At 33.7% G+C, this 21,673-nt stretch overlaps 1 protein-coding gene across 1 annotated transcript in view; it reads left to right on the forward strand.

Annotated features, from left to right (window-relative positions):
* LOC118179804 (dynein light chain Tctex-type protein 2B-like) overlaps window positions 1-10,824 on the forward strand; it is a 35,357-nt gene extending 24,533 nt beyond the window's left edge. Inside the window, exons 3-5 of the mRNA XM_035348963.2 lie at window positions 6,310-6,379; window positions 6,488-6,551; window positions 10,683-10,824. Coding sequence (XP_035204854.1) covers window positions 6,310-6,379; window positions 6,488-6,551; window positions 10,683-10,730 — 182 coding nt within the window. The 3' untranslated portion in view covers window positions 10,731-10,824. The remainder of the gene's footprint in view (window positions 1-6,309; window positions 6,380-6,487; window positions 6,552-10,682) is intronic.
* The last annotated feature ends 10,849 nt before the right edge of the window (window positions 10,825-21,673 follow it).

Raw genomic sequence — 21,673 nt, forward strand, 5'->3', positions numbered from 1 at the left:
CATCATTTGTACATGAATTGAAGCAGTAATCCACATACCAAGTTCATTGTCCCAAGTATGCACTTGTAAAAAGCATACTGATCTTGAAACGATGAGCGCTGAACTGATGTAGTGCCAGAAAACTATCTGCGGCGTCAGAAAACTATCATGATGCCAAATGTGTTTGAAAGTTCGTATTATAAATCACAACTTCTCAATAATTCGAAAACACTTATAAGTTAGAACTGTAGCTTTATTTCACATCTCTATAATTATTTCAACACTTTCGCCACAAAGGCAGGATCACTCACTTCTCCAAAGTGAGAACACACTCTGGGTTTTCCCTTTTTGCACGGCACTGCCCTCTGGAGGCATTTTCTACAATTTACAGTTCATATATCAGGGAGGTTAGACTGAACATCCTCCCGCCCATTGAAATTGCAAATTTCAATATGAGAATATCAAAACAAACTTTGCAACTTGATTAACAATAATATATAATAATAAAACACATATTACAACAACACTGTTTAACAACTGAAATGAAAATAATTATAACATAATGACACACACAATCTCAATAATACACCATATAGTCTAACTATTGATTTGGCAAGATACATATGTAACGACTACTTCTTTTTAGAAATTTTCCACCTGGTAACTGTAAATTGACAACTTTTACTTTACCGTCCTTGCCTGGAAATATCTCAGCAATTTTAGCAACCAACCATTTGGTTGGTGAAAGATTCTCATCTTTTATAAGTACAACAGTTCCAACTTTAACATTATTTTTATCAAACTGCCACTTCGATCTTTGATGTAAATTACCAGCTTTCTAGGTTTGCCTCTTTGAGAAAAAAAACCTGTTGTTAGATCTCTTTGTTAAATACACCCTTATGTTGGTTTTTGTATTTCACAAGAAAGGGTCCACAAAAATCGATTCTTATATCATTAAATGCAAAATTTTCATTAACACGCTCTAATGGCAGATTTCCCATTAACTGAGAAGAAGTAGAAGGATTTGCCTTAAAGCAAACAATGCACTGATGGCAAATCTTTCTGCAAATATTTCTCTCATTTATGGGCCAGTATTTTTCTCTCACATAATATAATAAAGTTTGCAGTCCCACATGAAAGCATTTTTTTTGTGAAAATACATTACAATTAATTCTGTTAAATGGTTTTTTTGGTGGAAGCACCACAGGATGTTTTTTACAGAACTCCAGAGTAGAATTTTGGAGGCAAACATCAACTCTAATAATAGAATTTTGATCAATAAAAGGGGCTAAACCTTTTAGCTTACTATTGGGGGCTACTGTTTCACCCTTAGATAAACTTTTCAGCTGTGCCAAAAATTCTTGAGATTGTACCTGTCTGATTAAGAAAATCTCTGTTTGTTCTAGTTCAGCAGCGGTTACATATCCTGACCTTTTGGTACTCGGGTGTCTTGTATTACAGATGAACCTGAAAAGAAAACTTAAAGCGCGTAAAATATGCATAAAATCATTATTTAAATCATAAATACAATTTAAAAAGTTAAAGTCTTTTGTTATACTAAAAAGTTTCAAAGAGTCAGTATTATCACAGCTTTTTTTCAGTTCATAAAAATATTCATCCTTAGTGCCACTAAGTTCTGGAGACTCAGGAATAATTTTTTTTAAGAAGGCAGGTCCACCAAGTTGAATTATTTAGAAGAGAATCACTACTTGCACCACGGGTAAGTAAATCAGCTGGATTAGCCGTGCCTGGACAATGATGCCACGTAGCATCAGTTGTCAAGCTTTGTATCTCTTTCACACGATTTGATACAAATTGTTTCCACTTTTTGCTTGGTCTTTTAATCCAGTATAAGGTGACCTTTGAATCACTCAGAAAAAAACTTTTCGATATTTGTTTTTTGTCAATAATTGGTTTCAATTCACTAGCTAATCTTGCTGCAAGTAAAGCACCCATAAGCTCAAGGCTTGGCAATGACAGCTTTTTTAACGGAGCCACTCTGGATTTTGAAGCTACAAGATTGATTAAGATTTCGTTCTCAACCTTTAACTTAACGTAAATAACTGCTCCATAAGCCTTAATACTAGCATCCGAAAATGTATGAATTTCCAGTTCTGCATCTTGATCAATAAAAGAACCAAGTATATATCTCGGACCCTTTAAATTTTTAAGTTGTGGAACTTCTTTACACCATTTCATCCACTTCTCGCTTATATCAGGAGATAAAGCTTCATCCCAAGAAAGTTTTCTTTGCCATATCTCCTGAAAGAGGCACTTGAAACGGATAGTAAAAGGAGTCACAAGACCCAGCGGGTCGAAGATTCTTCCAGCAGCCATTATTAGAAACCATTTGGTGTTCTCTTTCTGTTGGAGAAATTCTAGCAAACTATTAATTTCTAAGGATAGGTAATCACTACATGGATCCCATAAGAGCTCTGTGTAATTTATTCTGTAAATCTTCTGGACATAAATGCTTAAATCCCACAGCCTTCCACTCTTTTATTAACCTTTCAGAATTTGAAATCTGCTTCCTTAAGGTCATCCCAGCGTCTCTCATTATTTTTTCGTCACTTTTAGAAAATTCAAAGGCAGATGGAATGTCGTCATTTCGTGTGATAAGGTCATCTGCATAAAAACAGGTATCAAGTGTTTGTACTGTAGCAGGAAAGTCCTTTCAGTACTTCTCTATATGGTTTTTAATAGTTACTGCCAATAAAAAGGGACTTGCATTTACTCCAAAAATTATCCTTTTGAATTTATATATGCATACATTATTCGTATTGTCAATGAAAAGAAATCTCACTGCATCTGTCTCTTTCACGTAAAGAAATTTGCAAGAAAGCCCTTTCTATATCTGCCAAGAAGGCGATCTTGTTCAAGCGAATGCATGTCAATAAATGAAATATATTTGGGTTTAAATTAACTCCTTGATATAAACAATCATTTAGAGATAATTGTCCTGGTTCATGCGAACTTCCATCAAAAACAATCCTTACCTTGGTAGTTAAGCTCTCTTGCTTTACAACAGCATGGTGAGGTAAGTAATATAAAGGTTTATTTACTTCCTTAACTGGGCTCATCACTTTCTCAATAATTCCCTCACTCAAATAATTATTCAAGATATCACAATACTCTATATACAGGGAATTATCACGTTTCATTTTCTTAACAAGGTTTGCTAGTCGAATTTTTGGAACATCATAATTGTCTTTAAGTTCCTCCCAATTTCTCTTCCAGGGTAACCCACCTCATATCATCCGTCTGAAGCATACTGTTTCATTTAACATCTCTAGGGCCTCATCTTCCTCATTTCTCAATTCGGTATCCTTTATACCAAGAGATTCTAACTCCCAGAATTTTGTTAATTTACTATCTAAATCTTCAAAATTGTTTACTAATCCACAATGATAACTGTTTTGTTTACTTAACTCCTTCACATCCAATCCGCCTCACACAGCCCTACATTGAAACAACCAGAACCGCCCGAAAACGGCTGAGAGTGTAATTTTGTATTCTTTCCTTTTCCTAAGATATGCAGAAGCAGGTGCAGTTTCCCCAAATGCATTGTATCAGTTTACTGCAGACAGCTTGTCCTAAGAAATTTCTTATCTTTTGGTTGATCGTGACATTTCGTTGTTATACTTTTATGGTATACTGTGCTTTTAAGCTTTAAACAGCAATAAGAGAGCAGGTTAAAAATTTAAGGATTATATTTATTTTTAAACAATTTATTCCTTTCTATAAAAATAATGGAAATAAACAAAATTTCAGTCATGATCATAATAAAGAACAGGGTCAAAGGCTAATGGAATCTTTGTTAGAAAGTACAAAGGATGTCATTGGAAATCTTCACAACTATTTTCTGCATTAATGAACGGGGAGGGGAGGAAATTGCTGTGGAACTGGAAAACTATTTCGGGCATTTCAGTATTTTGAGGACACAAGTTAGTGAAGGATCTGGGCTTCAAAGAGTTTAATTCACAGACCCACTCACTACCCAACCAAACACTGTCTCTTGTAACACGATAGATTCCTCTTGTAATTTTATTTAATTTGGTTTGAGCAGCAGGTAAAGTATATCAGCTACCAGAAGAGCATTGGTCTATAAAAATCTGGGTCAGCGTAACAAATATTTGTTGGAAAACAAATTTTCTTAACATCCAATTGTTTCGAAAGAGTAAGATCAGTAATAGTATCTACAATTAAAAATTCAACATTTCTTTTAAAGTCTCCATTCGAATTTTCCGCTGATGTTACTACCTTACTTTTAGCAGTTAGAATCGAATTATTCAGGCCAGATATAGGAGCATTTATTGCTTTTTTTTTTATTTGTAACATATCCGCAATTTCCTTTCAAATTAGGCTGACTTGACTGCCTACGTCAAGAATTGCTAATATTTTTATTATTTCTCCATTTCCCATTCGAAACTTAATCACAGCAGTAGATAAAAACGTGTAAGTTTTCCGACCTTGGAAAGGAAACCTTTGCTCTGGCACCGAGAAGCATTTATGTTCACGTTCATAACTCGTTCCAACAAATGACTGATTTATGGAGGGAGTCGAATTTTTGGTTTCAAAACTAATCGCATTCGGATTTAATTTGCTTGAAATATTTATTTCACTAGCATTTTTTGGGGCGAAAGATGTTTTTCGAGAATGTACACCATGGGATAAATTATTATTTTTTTTCTCAAAGTTAATTAGGATGTTATGTTTTTTACCGTACTTAGTGCATGAAAATTTTGAAGAACACTGCTTTACATTATGATTTAAAAAGCAGTTAAAACACAATCTTCGCTCTTTTAGAAATTCAACCCTATCGTTCACTGATATATCTTGAAATTTAGGACATATATATATAATATGATTATCCAAACAGAAACTACACTTAGGTGATTTGACATTAGTTAGCAATACAGTACCTTTAGAACAATGCTTTTGGTTCGTGTTCTTAGAAACTCTAGACGCTTCTGAAATTCTTGCATGGTTTTTTAGAAATTCAATTAAGTCATGAAATTTGAGAACATTATTTTTCTTACCAAACTCACGTTCAAACCATAATTTTGTTGAAGCATCTAATTTTTGTAACAAAACATACACAAACATAGTATTAGCAAACCCATCAATTGTGTGTTCTAAAATTTCTAACGCTCTTGTACATTCAAAGGTAATGTCAACTAAATTTAGTAAAGCACTAGCAGATTCACTGTAAATAGGTGGAATTGACATAAATCGCTTAATATGCGCAAAAACCTGTTCTCGATGATTTGAAAATCTTTCTTCTTACAGTGTCCAAGCAACTTCTTAATTTTGATCTGAAACTGGGATTGACTTTACGACTCAGAGTGAATCGCCTTTAAGGGCTGATAATAAATATTGAAGCTTTTGTCCTTTCTTTGACAAATTATTGTTGTTATGCACAGTAACCTTAAATAAATCGTTAAAAGTTATCCATTCATAAACATTACCAATAAATGTAGGTAAACTCAATTTTGGAAGCTTTATATCTGGGGCTATTTTAGAGCAATTATCAACACTTTAAAATATTATGCTAATTTAGGATGCTTTTAATAAATTTATGGTATTTTCCCATATTTTATTGAGGCAACTTTCGTACAAATACTTTCTTGGAAATTTTCCAAATATTTCAATTTAAATATGCATGTATAATTGCATCTGATTTCTAAGGAGAATGGTTTGTACAGAAAGATAAAATCTACTTAAATGATTCTGTTGTAGGTATGCATGTAGATAATAAACTATTTGTGTGGAACAATTTTTGTTAAGCAGCTGATGAGTTGAAAGTTTTCTACTTTCACAATCATAAGTATTCCATTAGTCAGACTGTTATAATATGCAATAATGAATGTGCTCTCCTTTCTTTGTAAAGGCAGCTTCCAGTCATTGTTATTACAATGATCCACTATAACATCAGTTTCCTGTATAGAATTAGAAAAGTGTTTTATGTTTTACATATTTAAGAAAAAAGATTTGTTTCTTATTTTAATCTTTTGAATTTTTCAAAATTTATGGCTTACCAATGACATTGTGTATAAAGCCACAAAATGCATGTAGTTCACATACGATTCTCTTTCTGGTGACTGAATAGACTTGTCACATGGTAGTTTTCATGGTTTTCTTCATATGTAATGTACTGTCCAACCCTCAGTTTTTCATAGAGGTATCCCTTAATAAGCTGGATAATCCTAGCATATTTTGTCATGCTTAAATAATCTTATTCACTGCTGAATTTAATTTATATTGTACTTGCCTAAAATTGCAGACAAATTTGTAAATATTGTAATTGAATTTCTCTTTTCTTCTCTTCAGAACTGCCATATGAGCGTTATAAGTATGCAGTCCAAGTTGTAATTGGTGAACAAAGAGGACAAGGATTCAAGTAAGCCATTTGCACGTCTGTTCTGTTATTATGCAAATTAATCAAAAACTTAGTAAAAACTTATTTTCCTAAATTTAAATCTTGAATTAAAAAAAGTTTTGTTTTCAGAATGACGTCGTCTTGTTTTTGGGATGCTGATACTGATAACTGTGCCACAGAAATTTTTGTAAATGTATGTGTCTTCATAGTAAGGAGTCTTATAATTGTTATTAACAGATCTTTAATAATTAAGAAATGATTAATGTCATATCTAAGAGTGAAAAAAGTTTATTAATATATGCTTTGTAATAATGGTAGACACTTTACTCCTGAAATGAGTTTTAACCCTTTTGTGACAGTGCGCCTTTGTTTAAGATGTTTCCTTGAAACAGATAGAAATCGAAAGAAATCATCGCACAGGATGGGGGGTTGCATCCGTTAAGCTTAGAAAAAAGTTTATGTCCTAGCATCATAATTTTTACTATTTTAGATTATTGTATAAGCTATCGTGTATGTTAAAACTAGCATTTAGTTATCTTCCTTTACATTACATGAAAATATATCTTAAAAAATTGCTTACTTCGAGAAATAATTTTCAGAAGCGCTAATAAAATTATTCTAATGTTTCAATTTATGAAATACATTAATAAATACTTTAATAAATAAAAAAAAATACAAGAAAGACTATTTACAAGAAGAAGTAAGGAAAAAAAAAACTTTCATATGAGTTAGAAGGCAGACAGTGAGCTGTCTGATAAAATGTCCATATGAGAATTACTAGAAATATTGCTCTCTAACTCTTTAAAAAATGAATCACCACTCTCATTCATGTCACTAATTGTCTTAGTTACCATGTGACTATATCCCTCATCTAATAAATAATGCTTACTCGCCATAATAAACTGAAATCAGAGCGTTCCGAAAAGGAAGTGCCTGAAATATAAGCAATGCAAAGCATAATAGAACCCCATATAGTAACCTTAAGATATCTTATATAGTAGCAAGAAAAAGGATTCAAAGGGATATCAGAAATGTGAATGTTTATATCATGTGTAGAGTTAAAGAACCAAGTTTGTGTACATTATGCTTTCTCTCCTCCCCTGCAATAGCTGACACCAACATTATATAGCATGCGATGAAATTAGAGCTCAGGAATCCTAAAGCTATAGTTAGTTCAAAAGTAATGGACATGGGACACCACCTTTAAAATGTTCCATGGCACTGGCACAAATGTGTGACAGGTGGCTGGGAACAAGAAAATGCCAGCTTGCTGATCAGGTAATGAGTGCTTTTCTTGCTGGCATGTGTACATGACAGGTGGTGCAAATGGGTTAATATAGCACAAGCATAATGCTGAGCACTCTAGCTCACATGTTCAACAAGCAGAATAGCAGCTCATTAACAGAAGTATACTTCACTATGGCATTCATTGCCATTAGATGCATGTGTTTTATGAGTATTGGTAAGATGATCCTCAGATATCTTGCTGTCTTTCCTTCTACCTCTTTCTAAGTTATATGTTTTTCATTTTTTATTGTGATCTTTTTCAGAGAAAAAAGTGTCTTAAAGATTCTTTTTATGTGTTCTTTCATGACATTTAACATCTTATAACAATTTCACTACAGCAGAAGAACAGGTTGAAAGTATGTTTGATGGGTTTCTTCTCAAGCTTTAGAGGGCTTAATCTCTGAATAAGAAGGCCAGTCTTGGTCCTAACAGTATAAATTACATGGTAAAGCATTTGTTCTGTCAGTCTTTAATTGCCCTTCTGAAACTCTATAATGAAGTATGGAAAGAGCATTTTCCCCCAAACAGAGCTTAGGGCTGTTAATCCTCTTAGCCAAACCAGGTAGGGATTTTAAGAATTCCTCTAATTACTGTCTCAGTTCTTTTGCTGTTTTATGCAAAATCTTGTAAAATACGATGAACTCCAAATCAGCAAAATGGAGCTTTGGAAAAAAGTGTTTATTTAAAACCTTTTTAGAATGGTTTCTGGAGAGAATAAATTGATCCTTAGTTGACAATATTTCATACATAGAAATGACAGTCTCAAATGCTTTTGTGAAGAGATTTTGCATCCTCCTATTTTCCCTGATTAAAAAAAAGTTTGTGATAAAACATGGCGATATAGACTCCATGATCTTGTGATGTATCAATATACATGATTGCTATACTTTTCATTATAATGTCAGTTCTGTTTTAAAGGAGCTTCCATGCAGTAAAATGAATACTTATATGCACATATATTTCTCATAACCCACCACTACAGTTGTAAATAGTCATTAATAAGGTTATCAAAAGAAAAAGATTCAGCTATTCAAACTAGAATGCAGTCTGCATGTTCTTTTCTGGCTCAAAGGTTTGCAGTTTGACACTTTATGAGAAACAGTCTTTAATGCCAGTTATTTCAAAAGCAATGTTCGTGGGAGCAACACCAAACTTTTTCCACATTTTGAATTTAAAGAAAAAGTATGTAGGTAAACTTCTAAAAGTGTTATCAAATACTCTTAAGGAAGCTGACATCTTGTATTGAGCACTTATTTATATTATTACTATTATTATTTTATTTTGTAATACCAGATGTTATATCTGGCCAAAGAAAATGTAGTTACATTTTGAAATCCATTATAGGTCACTGGCATATGGATTTTCGCTTGGGACTTCCCCTCTTCCATCATCATATCCAAAATCTTTTATTTTTTAGTAGAAGTCTAGACATCATGGTTTCAGTTATGCTTTGAGATATTGGTAACACCCCTATTCTATGCTGTGAAATAAGATATTTCCGACTGCCAAAGCTGCAATAGAACATCATTAATGAGAATAAGGATACTGCTAAAAGCCGAAAAGGAAATTAAATGGGAAAATATATGTAAGCGTGGAAGGGGAAGGAGTCATATGCTTTGACCACTGTGAGCCATAGTCCTCTGTTCACATTTTTATAGCTTTCAGGGGAAGGAAATGAATTCAGAAAAGCACGGTTCTGAAGAGTGGTGTAACCTAAGAATGCGTTTGAAATTCCGAAGTTACCAATTTCATATCCCTCCTACTTAATTTTATTTGTTAGAAAAATATATACACATAACATCATGGAAGAAGGAGAATATATTCTTTCTTCCATGATGCATATGCATACTGTTGTGGTTACCAGTTCTATGAGCAGAAATTTTTTATTCATGATTTCAGTTTAATTTGAGTCTTGATTTCTTTTTTAATTTATTCTAATTCTCGGATTTTGTTGATATCACATGCAAACTTTTTTGAAAATATTTTGATTATTAGAGTTCTTTGGAACAGGAGCTACCATATTCTTTTACCTTCTGCATGCTTGAGCATGTCAAAATTAGAGAAAATGAACTGGTTGATATTACAGTGAAGATTGCCAAGGGAACTCTTGGCTGTCTATCCCCTTTAGAGATATGCAAGCACTCATCTGAGATAAAATTCTCCATGAATGACAAAAGCTGTGGGATTACAACAACAGCACTAAATTGAAAAATGGAAAATCAGATTCGGTTATTTGAGTTTAGATGTCTTTTGAATTGTTTATGAAATGTCATTCTAGAAGAAGAGAATTTAAGCAAATTAGATGTTGCATTATTGATGCATCTTTTTTGGGGGTGGGGGAATGTTTAATCATTTTCATCTTTACTGTGTTACATCTTTGAATTTGTCTTTAAATGTAGCACTCAGAGAAAAAAATCCATGTTAACATTTTTAGTTTTCTTAAAGAAGCCCGTTTTTAGTATTTTATCTGACAGTTGTTATATATTACAGTATTAATTAGATCTTAAAACATGTTCATACATTAAATTTCTATGTATCCTTAATTTTTGATGGTCCTCTTTACCATGCTCTATTTAATTTTAAACAAAACTGGCATCTTTATATATTAATTTAAATACTTGAGTAGTACGTACATAAAGAATGTTTTAGGAATCAGAACATTTCATATTCATTTCTGTTGTTTCTTTCTCATGCCATATGTCTGACGCATTTTTCAGTTTGGGTGCCAAAAAACCCATCAGCTGGCATCTAATGCATGTTGTTATTGTACTATGTGACTTAAAATACGCTTAGAAAACACTGCTGCACCCTTTATAATTCATACTGGAAAGCAACAACTAAAATAGAGATGCATGTGTAGTTTAGTAGCTTTTATAATAGTTTTGAACATGTTCTGAATTTTAAAATATTAATTATTAATATGGTATAATATTAAAAAAACTTTATATTAAAGAAATTAGTGTTTTAGAAGTTCGTTTTTTGTACTATTTATTCATATGTTATAATCCCATCTTAAATTATTTATTTTTGATTTCAGGAACATTTTATTTGTGCAGTTGCAGTGTTTGCATCATACTATTATTGAAAAATGGAGTAGATTTTGGATTTGTTACTATATTTTCATACATTGTACATACCACATTTAGTGCATTTTGTAAAATATAAACGTTTTGCTGAAAGATACCCTTGTTGTCAATTTCTTGAGATGAAAATTTAACACTGAATATGAGAATATTATACAGGAGAGGCCTGAGTCGCATTTAAAGTTTTATGGAAATAAGTATTTTTATAACATGTTTGTAATACTTAACACCAATAAAAAAGTATATCTTAAAGCTTTCATGGTTAAAATACAAATGTTCTGTAAGTGACCCTTTGTAGCACAACAGATATCAGTGGGACATTCAAGTCCTTCCCAGATGCATCTCAGCATGTCTGTTGCAACAGTTGCAGTAACTGTTGTGATGCATTGTTTAAGATCTCCCAACTTCTAGAAAGGTGGAATAAAAATTGTACCTTGAGATAAATGTAAGAAATCACACAGTATTTATTTATTTATTCACCTCAGTGTAACCTCTGCAGAAAAATCATCCAGTTGCTTTCTCATTACCAGGTTAAAGTTACAAATTACAAAGTCACAGTAGGTTTCAGCTGTGTATAATAAAATAAAATATTATGTATGTAGATAGGGAGGCAGAAAGATTTGCATATAATAATCATGCATTTACTTGCTCAATATATAATGATTTCCCAAATAATAAATAATGTATTCTGTTATTTAATATGCAGCAATATAGATGTAACAGTACATACATTAAAAGAGACAGTAATAAATTAAGAAATTCATAACTTCCTACTAAAAGGAAGAGACCTTTTATAATATGAAATTTCTTATTCATTAGTATCTGAATTATGAATTCTCTGTCTATAGTTGCAGGCATATTTGTTCTAACCAGTAAATGAAAAATCCAACTGCATTAACAAATCGTAACATATCACTGCAGTTGCTGTCAAAAGTAACATTTGTAAAAGATTATACAATGTAACAAAACGTTTCCGTCATGCATTACTATACTGAAGTGTCCTTTTGAATATTTGGTAGTCTCTTGAGACTGTTTTAACCATCTTTTAATTGATTGGGCCATGGGTAGAGGTTTATTAAATTCATGTCAGGATTGCCTCTAAACTGTTTTTTGAGATTTCGTTTCCCATAATCAGAGAACACGCATTGCTTTTTCACTGCATAATGTCATTTTGTCTGTAAACAAACAAGTTCCCTATTACCATTCCCAAATATTAGAACAAATGAACTCCTTGAACAAACGATTATATCAGTAAAAATTATTTCATGTTGTTTCATAAAATTACACTTAATTTTGTTATCTGGTAATTAAATTATGGACATCCTATACATTAAAGGAACAAAATACAAGAAACGTACAAATTCACACCATTCTAATAGTTTTGGTACAGCTATGCAAAAAATAACTAAATTGATACATTAGTTAGACCAGGAATCCCTAAACCATATGCCCACTAGCAGCATTGCACCCACTGACAGTTTTATGTGTGCCCACTGCTGTGGGATCACGATAAAAAATACAGTCAAAAGTCGTTAATCCAGACTCGTCGGGACTTCGGTGATACCGGATTATCGATTTTTTCGGATTATAGATCATCAGTTTAAATCTGGTAAGATGGCATGCAGAAATTACAAAATTAAAAATATGAAACCGTAATTTATGAAATAAAGAACAATAATGATCTAAAGGGTATCAAAATTTACAAAAAGAAAAAGCTTAATATTTATTTGTTTACTTTATTAAACATTTCTTTCAATGTAAGCTGTTTAAGTTGCTTCGTTTCATGTGATAATGCTTTCTCTTTAATTCTATTAAACAGACATAATTTCTTGTTTAGTTACAAAGTTCCGCTGTTCAAGTCCTATAATTGCTGTGTCGAGAATACCGACTAATTTGTCAGTCGAAATGTTTTCGTTTTCAATAACCTCTCTGTCACTTTCTTCACTATCGGGAACTGACAAGGAACTTGATTTAAATCATATCAAAGACTGAGTACATCAAGATGAAATACTACATTTAGTAAGGAATTAATTATAAGCCAAATAAAATAAAAACATCTGCCCTGAAGATAAGGATAGTGCTGACAGATCAACTTCCAATTCATTGCGCGCCGTGACGTTTCTCCCCTCCTGCCGCAGAGCAGCGTGAAATTGATAAACAGATTTCGGATTTAAAAACATACTTTTGCTTTGTTGATCCTTTACATATTAGTAAATATATATCGGAAATTCTATTTGACATATTTGAAAGTGCAAGCTTACTTTTATAAAATTGCTCTAACAGTCTGCAAAAAATAATAAGCCGAATCCAATTCGAAGATTAAGAAGCAACGCAATCTGCAACATTAACTGAATTAGATAATTTTAGCTTATCTTATACCGTCCATTATACATTAAACACGCATGCGTAAACGTATTATGCGCTTGCGCACACTCATATTCGCATCCGTAAAGGTCTTACGCGCACGCGTAAACGCTTATGCGCATGCATCAACGTGACGCATGTGCAGAAAGTTTGTAGCTTTGAGGTCCGGATTATGGGTGTCCGAATTAACGACTTTTGACTATTTAAGTCTTCAATAAAATATTATGCAACAGTACAGTTAGTAATTTATTAGAGAAATATAAGCATATTTGCATCAAACAAGAGCATCATAAAAGACAAAATCTCTAGTTCCACATGCTTCTGTGAATCACAGTTTTCAACAATGAATATCACAAAATTAAAGTATATATCTCCACTATTAGATCTTTATTATTGCTTATGAGCAGGAATATCATCATACTTTCCTAATTATAAAGCAAGGCCAATGAAATGCACTGCCAAATATTGAGAATGACATGTTTTATAAAAAAAAAAAAATTATACAAACGATTTGCAAACCAAAGAGTTTGTTATCCTTTGTCTGTATTATTTAGTAATTATTTACATAAAAATATAATCAATAATTTTTTACCTTAAAATTTTATTTCTGGAAGTTTCTTTTATTACCATTTTTTTTTTAATATTATGTCAACTTCTAAATTTACCTTCAAAAAATCAACCTGCCACCCTTCTCACCTATTCTAGATTGTACTCTATACAAAAAGCTTAGGGATCCCTGTGTTAGACAATTGTAAAATGAAGTACTAATTTCCTTAGAGAGCATCATTCACTATATGTAACATCATACAAGCATTAAAAATATTAAGTTTGAACTCTGTATGTGAACATTTGAAGGAGTACAACAGATGCTTAAAACTCCATGATTTGCAATCATTGAAAGGAGACTAATGAGATGATGGTAAAAATAGAACAATATTTCATTAATTTAGAAGTCAACAAAAATTAGCATAATAATTTGCACTTTGGCAGCTGAGGTTGATGGTTCGGTAAAACCATTGAAACTAGTCCTGAAAATTTGCAAATATAATGCTGATTTTTGTTGTTTGACTTGTTAAATTAATCTTTGTTTGGCGGTTCATTATCAGACAAAAGTGTAAAATCTGATCGGTTGTATATAATCGCAATTTTGACCAATAATGAAATGTACAATAATTACTATAGCATATAATAGTATATATTTAATTTAATAACATGTGAAATTTAAAGTGATATGCAGTTCGAATATAAAGACATAGTTTTTCAAGAGAAATCAAATGTTTATAATAATGGCAGATTTATTATATTCAATTAGTTCAAATATAAGCCCTGCTAATAATTAATATTTAGTTAAATTTATAACACAAGTTGCTTTAAAAGAACTTCAGCAATTGCAAAAACAATGATAATTATACTTTGTTTGCTAACTAATTAATATCGATTAAATGTATAAATAAAATCTGAGCAATGTATTTAGCAATATTCGTGTAACATTTTGTTAAAATTTCATTGGATAGTAATATTTCCAACTGCTATCAAAAATAAGGAAATAATACTTAAGAATGATATTTTAGTCAATATTATGGGGCTGTTATCTATTCAGTACTTGCCTCTTGTATTCTTTGGTAAAGTTCTTTACGAGTCCAGAGTATCATGGAGGTTATTTGCACCATGATTGGTAGGTTGATCTGTATCTTCACTATCATTCTTGCCAGTGCAACTAATGCATTTTTTGTGCTTCATAGAGCATTGTAACATATTGAACAACTCTGAGAGGATTCGCACAAACCCAACTAGTGTGACCTAAATCTTGACAGTTATGGCATCTCATTACTAAAGAAAGGATGATAAAAGCATGCAGAGAAACATATTCAAACTCTACCTTAAGATGGTATCAAAGCTCTGGCTGTGCAATGAATATTCACAATCCTGTTAGTTTTATCTCTGGTACTACATAATGATGTAAGTGCATCAACGGTCAGTTGCCCTTCTGGGAGCAAATCTTCAAAGGCTGACCTTCAAATACTGTGCAATCATGGTGTATTTAGAGAAATTTTAAGAGGTTTTTGGCGCTCAGAAAATTGGAGTTTGTTTATTTATTTTTTTTTATTTATTATTTTATTGATTTATATTTCCAATAAGCGTTTCTCTTGCCTTTGGAAAAGTCTGGAAATCTGCTTTGCTCTCACGACGTATGAACAATTCGTTAAATCTTGTAGGACATGTATCTGTTCTAGATTTAGTCCCAAAGCTCTTAGATTAAATTCTGAATATAACTGTACTTGAACTTGTGAGATCTCTGTAAAACACTATCTGATATAAGTGTGGGTTTTAATTGCCTCCTTTTTTTTACAGAAAACTTCTGTAAAAGCAGAGTCATCCTCCTAGTGCTGATCTGCCAGTTGATAGGAAAAAAGAGGTGGTATTGGGTTTAGTGTTGTTTTCACTTTTTCAGAAAGACTGGCCATCTGTTCTTGCAAAATCCTGCCCTTTTGTTCCGCTAAAAAATTTCTTGTTCTATTGCAGTTTTAAAATGTTAGAAACATAATTCTTAGAGTACGAATGTCATTTTTAGTCAGTGCAGCTTTTGCATTAAGAAAAATTAAGGTGTTGCCCTATATAAAAATTCAAGAATTCAGAGCTAACAGAGGAATTGAGAGCTAACTAAGCTAACTAACAAACTAACTTTCAGAGCTAATGGAGGAATTGCTTCCTGCGCTTCTGATGCTTAGGTACATTCAAAAGAAGAACTCATTTTAAAGCATTAATGAAACATTACATGTGTAGATAATAAGGAGAATAGTATTACAACATAATAATTTTAAAATTACAAAACTATATGAAACACAATAATTGAAAATTACTAAAGTTGTTTTCCTTACACCATCTAAATTATAATCAGAAAAATAGTTTTACAGGCAATGTATAAATAATACTGAAATTATTTCAAGGAAAATGTGTGACAGGTACCAAAGTACTTTAAAAAAAAAATATAAAATATAGTAATAAATGTAATTCTTCAATGCAGATTCTCCTGACAAAGTCAAAAATACAATTATGTTAACTGTGGTTTCAAAAGACAGGGACTGCTTTGGGGGGGGGCTTTGAGTTTATGATAGACAAATAAAAATGAGCAAAGTGAAAATTAATTCATAGTTAATTTAGGTATGAGCGACTGGCATTGCTGTTAATACATGTACAATAGCTTGATAATAATTATCGTAGTATTAAGACTTTAAGCTAGAAATGACATTCAATATAGCAAAACTAAAACAAAATAAAAAATTCAACATAGAATCTATAAATAGCGTCGCAGGTCATACAGTGGACTCATGTTAATTCAAACTAATGTAAAGGCCCAAAAAAACTTGTATTTGAATTAATGTTTAAAATATCTCATTAATTCGAACTAAATATTTGAGTAAAATAAATTCTCTTGCCTTGTTTAACGGAGAAAATGCACATTGTATTTATTGTTTTGAGTGTCAAAAATCGTCAGTATTTCTTTTCTGTGTAAAGATGCACATTGTGCTGTGAGCTCTACTGATGTGCGTATTTCTTCAAATTTCGAGTGATGCCAAGGATTTTATTCGTCCAATCAGATATTATTGGTATTGACATTAAAACTCGTGAAAATGTGCTGAAATCGACCGTGGCCACGTGGTTTCGGAACATGAGAGACAAGCGCTTATGCTGTAGTTCCAACGCACCCGCGGAATAGCCGATGGACTGCTGGAAATTTTTAAAGGTAAGTGCGAGTCTTGGCGCATCTAACCCAAAACTTGCTCGTATTTACTGTAAATGATATTTTTTTTAATGCTGCTGATCCTAAAAGTGTTAATGTTGTATGTAATAGTGCTAGTGATAATTCTAGTAGTTATTCTGAGTCTGTTTCAAATAGTGTAATAGCTAAAAATATGTTAAGTCAGATAAGTCAAGAAAGTAGCTAAAAGGTCAGTGAAGATGGCTACATTCAGCCGAAAAACCCGGCTTGGTCAGCCAAATTGGTTAAAGCAAATGATGAAATAATCGCAAAATAGATTTGATAAGCTAACTGTTGAAAATGAAACTGTAAACGAGGAGCTAATGGAAACCCAGACTAGACTCGATAATGATAATGTATATGTTCAACCCACCAAAATTCGCCCTATTGTGGTTAAACCTGTGGAGCAATTCATAACAACAGCGATGAAGCTGTACACTCCCACGTTAATTTCCCCCCTCACCCCCGCTAACAGGAATTAGACTTTATTCAAGAAGGAGAAGCATTCTCTCCTTGTATGACTCATTCTCGCGTTATGCAACGGATAGTAAACTACGCTTGTAATCATCGCTAGATATTTTTTCTTCTAATACCTAATAAATATGTTATTTTGTGTGTGCTAATAATAATGATCGTGTTCCTTACATCCGCAGCTTGGATTACGCTTTAACAAGGTCAGAACTTTGGTTCTGTTTTATTCATCTGCTCGTCTCGGATTAGCGAAGTTGTAATAGTAAACAAATGAACCACGCATACCTTTAACAAAAGCTGATATTAAATTTTCAAATTTCCGTAAAATTTTGAAAAACGAGACTAAACTGGATGTTGTTGGGAAGACGGGGAATTTTTGAAGAATTTCCCCAAATGTGAAGACGATCGCAGGGAAATCAGTAGATATTTAGACAACAAAAAAGTTGATCACTATGCAATTACTACAAAGATAGAAACACCGTTAAAGGTTGTGCTTTAGGGGGTTACCCTCGGATTGCCTCGTTGATGAAATACACGAGTTCCTTTTTAGCACTGGATATAAAGTTAGGAAAGTGGTTCAGATGCACAGGATTAAAACGAGGGCCCGCATGCCACTTTTTAAAGCGCAAATAGAGAATCATCAAATCAGATCATGCAATTTTTTAAAAATATTTAAACGTAGACTCACCGGGATTACTGGCCGCTATTCCTGATTATCATTTGTTACTTTCGTATAGAATAACAGTTTGTCGATTATTTCGTAATACTGCGTCATATTGCGAATAGTTGTTAAATCTATATGTTCAAACTTTTCGGGGTCTTCGAGAAATGCATAAATATCTTTGAATTCCGGATCCTTTCTGAATTCTTCAACTACCGATTCACGGGACTCGATAACTTTTGAAGTGAGCTTAGCACACTTAACTATATTCCCCTCCTCATCGATTTTTATTCTTGAAAGGCCATCGGCAACTAAATTTTCTTTTCCCAGCATTAGTTTTATAAGTAAATTAAATTATTGCAGTTTTAATGTCCACCGTATCAGGTTGGAGCCATAATTTTTTTTCCGAATACAAGCGACCGAGTGCCGCATGGTCCGAGTATACTATTATCGGAGAACTTCCGAAGTAGACGCGAAATTTTTGAACCGCTGAAGAAACAGCGAGCGTTTCTCACTCTGTTGCTGAATAGTTCCTTTGGGTGGAATTCAGCGTTTTCGAAAAGGAGGCTATAGGTTGCTTATTCTGGGAAAGCACCGCTCCAATTGCATAATCGGATGCATCTGCAGCAATCTCTAGATCTTATTTGCTTTCTGAGAATTTCAGGACTGGGGCATTTTTTAGTTGTTCAAAAGCGGTGTTCGCCTCGACTGTCCAAGAAAATCTAGTTTTCTTTCTTTTCAGCACTAGCAGAGGCTCCCCAATATTGGCGAAGTCAATAAGCCCCAAAACGAAGATAATTTCTTAGCCGTGTTTGGGAAAAGGTAACTTTTAATAGCTAATATTTTGGAATTATCGGTCTCTATGCCCTTATTTGAAATCTTGTACCCAAAGTACCGCAACTCCTTGGCAGCGAACTTGCATTTTCTTGCATTTATTTTAAATCCGGCCTCGTTAAGCAAATTAAAAAACTTTTTCACAAGTGTTTCACATGTGTCGTTTCGCTGGTGGCTATTATATTTACGTATTACGTTACGAATTTGGTATTTAAAAAGCTAATGTTAGTTCAATTATAAACTAAATGGTTTTTATTTCTCGCGCAGTGCAGCGCGTGACGAATATTAAAAGAAAACTAAGCCGGAAAATTGAAAATACAAGAGCGCGTGCATTAAATAAATAAATATCTCTTTTTGATTTCCAGAAAGTACTAGAAAATTCTAGCGCGTGATTTTAAAATCTTATAAAAGGAGGAAAACATCTCAGTTCGTAGTAGTTGCTTAGTTTGTTGTTGTTTAGAAAACTGCTCTTGTTGATTGTAGCGAATTCGCGGAATAGCGTTCTTTAGCTGTTTTGAATTACGTTCTATTGGACATTTGAGTAGTTAAAAGATAACTACTGTGAGATATTGTAATACTGCATGATAATTTGATAAAATTTAAGCATTTTTGTTATAATAATAATAAATTTTTGTTCATTTTTCATCGGACTTGTGCATTCATTTCATAACGAACCCGTACGCACGCAACAATTTTTGGTGTCAGGAGTGGGGTATTGAATGCCAATCACAAGAGCGATGAAAGAACAGTTAAAACAATTCATGGCAGCCTTTGCTACATTTAAAGAAGAGATGAAAGACTGTTAAAGAAGAAATTAGATCCGTTAAAGAAGAAATGAAGTTGGGCCAGGAATCCGTTAAAGGAGAAATGAAATTGGGCCAGGAATCCCTTAAGGAAGAAATGAAAACGGCATAGGAACAGATGAAATTGGGGCAGGAATCCGTTAAGGAAGAAATGAAAGAAAAGATGGAAGCTAGTCAGAAAAAAATGGAAGAATCTGTTAGAAGAGAGATGAAATCTATTAAGGAGGAAATGAAAGTAGGTCAAGGGGAATTGAAGAGAGAAATTATTTGCATAATAGAAAACAAGTTCCAAGCTATGGAAGGAAGAATGGATACAGTTGAAGACAAAGTTGGAGAAATTCAAGAAAGAGTTTCTGCGGTAGAGCAACAAATTGAAAAAAGAGTTTCTGCCGTCCAACAACAAATTGAGGAAAGGGTTTCTACTGCTGTTGCCGAAGAAGTTGACACTTTAAAGAAGAGCATAGCGACAGAAGGAAGCAATTCTGAGGGTTTTAAATTCTTACCGATGCCTGCTCGTCCATCTCTGAAGTTATCCACATATGATGGAAAGACATCCTGGCAAGTGTATAAGACCCAGTTTTCTATCGTTGCGGATGCGAATGGATGGGATTCCCAAGCTAAGGCCTGTCATCTCGCCGCTTCTCTGAGAGCAGACGCAGCGGATATCCTGCAGACGCTTCCCGAAAATCAAAGGCTAGATTTCGAAGCTCTATCCGGCGCTTTGGAGCTGCGCTTCGGGGAGAAATGCCTGAAAGACTACAGTAGGCTTCAATTAAAATCCCGCCAACAGAAGCTAACCGAAACACTTCATTAGCTCGCCACGGATGTTGAAAGGCTGTCACATCACGCCTTTTCGGAGTGCCCGACAGAAACAAGGGAAATCCTGTCCCTGCAATATTTCATCGATGGCATCCGGGACCCTGAAATACAGAAAGCACTGCGAATGGCGGATGTTAAAGATTTAAAAAGCGCTTTAGTGTACGCCATGAAATTTGAGGCAGCCCACCAAGCCACCCGTCGAGACCGCCATCCAGTCAGAGCTGTGCTCAAGTCCAGGAGACAGGGGATCAAGGCACTGCTCGTCTAGACGATTTAACTAGACAATTGAACGTCTTGAGACGGAATATTGGTGACAAGAAACCGACCGTAAAGTGCTGGAACTGCGGTGTTGAAGGACACATACGACGAAACTGCAGAATACCCCAGGGTACGGATGTTAAGACCGCTCCTAACAAACAGCAGGGAAACTAATTAGTGGCCATCTCGCGGAGCGGAGGTTGCCAGATAATGAAAAGCCCCAGTTTAAAGCGTTTCAGATTTCTGCAGTGAGAGGCGGCAGTAATGGACTTTTCATAATAGGACATATTAATGGAGTACCCTACAACATGACGATAGATACAGGAGCCAACGTTACCATCATCCGAAAAGATTTGGCTCAACAACTGGGAAACAAATTATTATCTGGACGCCGCCCTGCGTTACCCTACAGACTGTGTCCGGTGAGAAGATCGACATCGAAGGAAAAGTAAATGTTAACATCACGTTTGGAAGTGCCGCTTACCATCACACGGCATATGTAGCAGAGATCACTGATTCTTACATACTCGGATTGGACTTTCTAAGGAAATACAATTTTTCCCTGGACTTTAAAAATAACGAGTTGCATTCTACATCTGAGGACATAGCGTTATTTGGAGTTAATGATGAAGAAGTTAAATCTGTCCATAAAATCATAGCACAAGACAATATCACAATACCGGCAAGAACAGAAATTTTACTTCCTGGATCCATAGCCGAAAACAGAAATTTACGCTACGGCATCATAGAATATCCAAATAACTGTAATAGCCCAAAAGGGGTACTAGTAGCCTCAACACTCGTCGACCTATCCAGAACGGTTATCCCGGTGAGAGTCGCCAATGTAACTGAGAAGGTGAGAATTATTAAGAAAGGTGAAGTGGTTGCAGCATGTACTCCAGTAACCACCGTTGAAAGAAAGAGTAACATCCAAGAATCCGTACCTTCAGAAAGCATTACATCAGAGTTACTTCA

This window comes from Stegodyphus dumicola, chromosome X1, assembly GCF_044657685.1.
Source record: "Stegodyphus dumicola isolate Sdum_Otavi_A_Nest chromosome X1, ASM4465768v1".
Lineage (NCBI taxonomy): Eukaryota > Metazoa > Arthropoda > Arachnida > Araneae > Eresidae > Stegodyphus > Stegodyphus dumicola.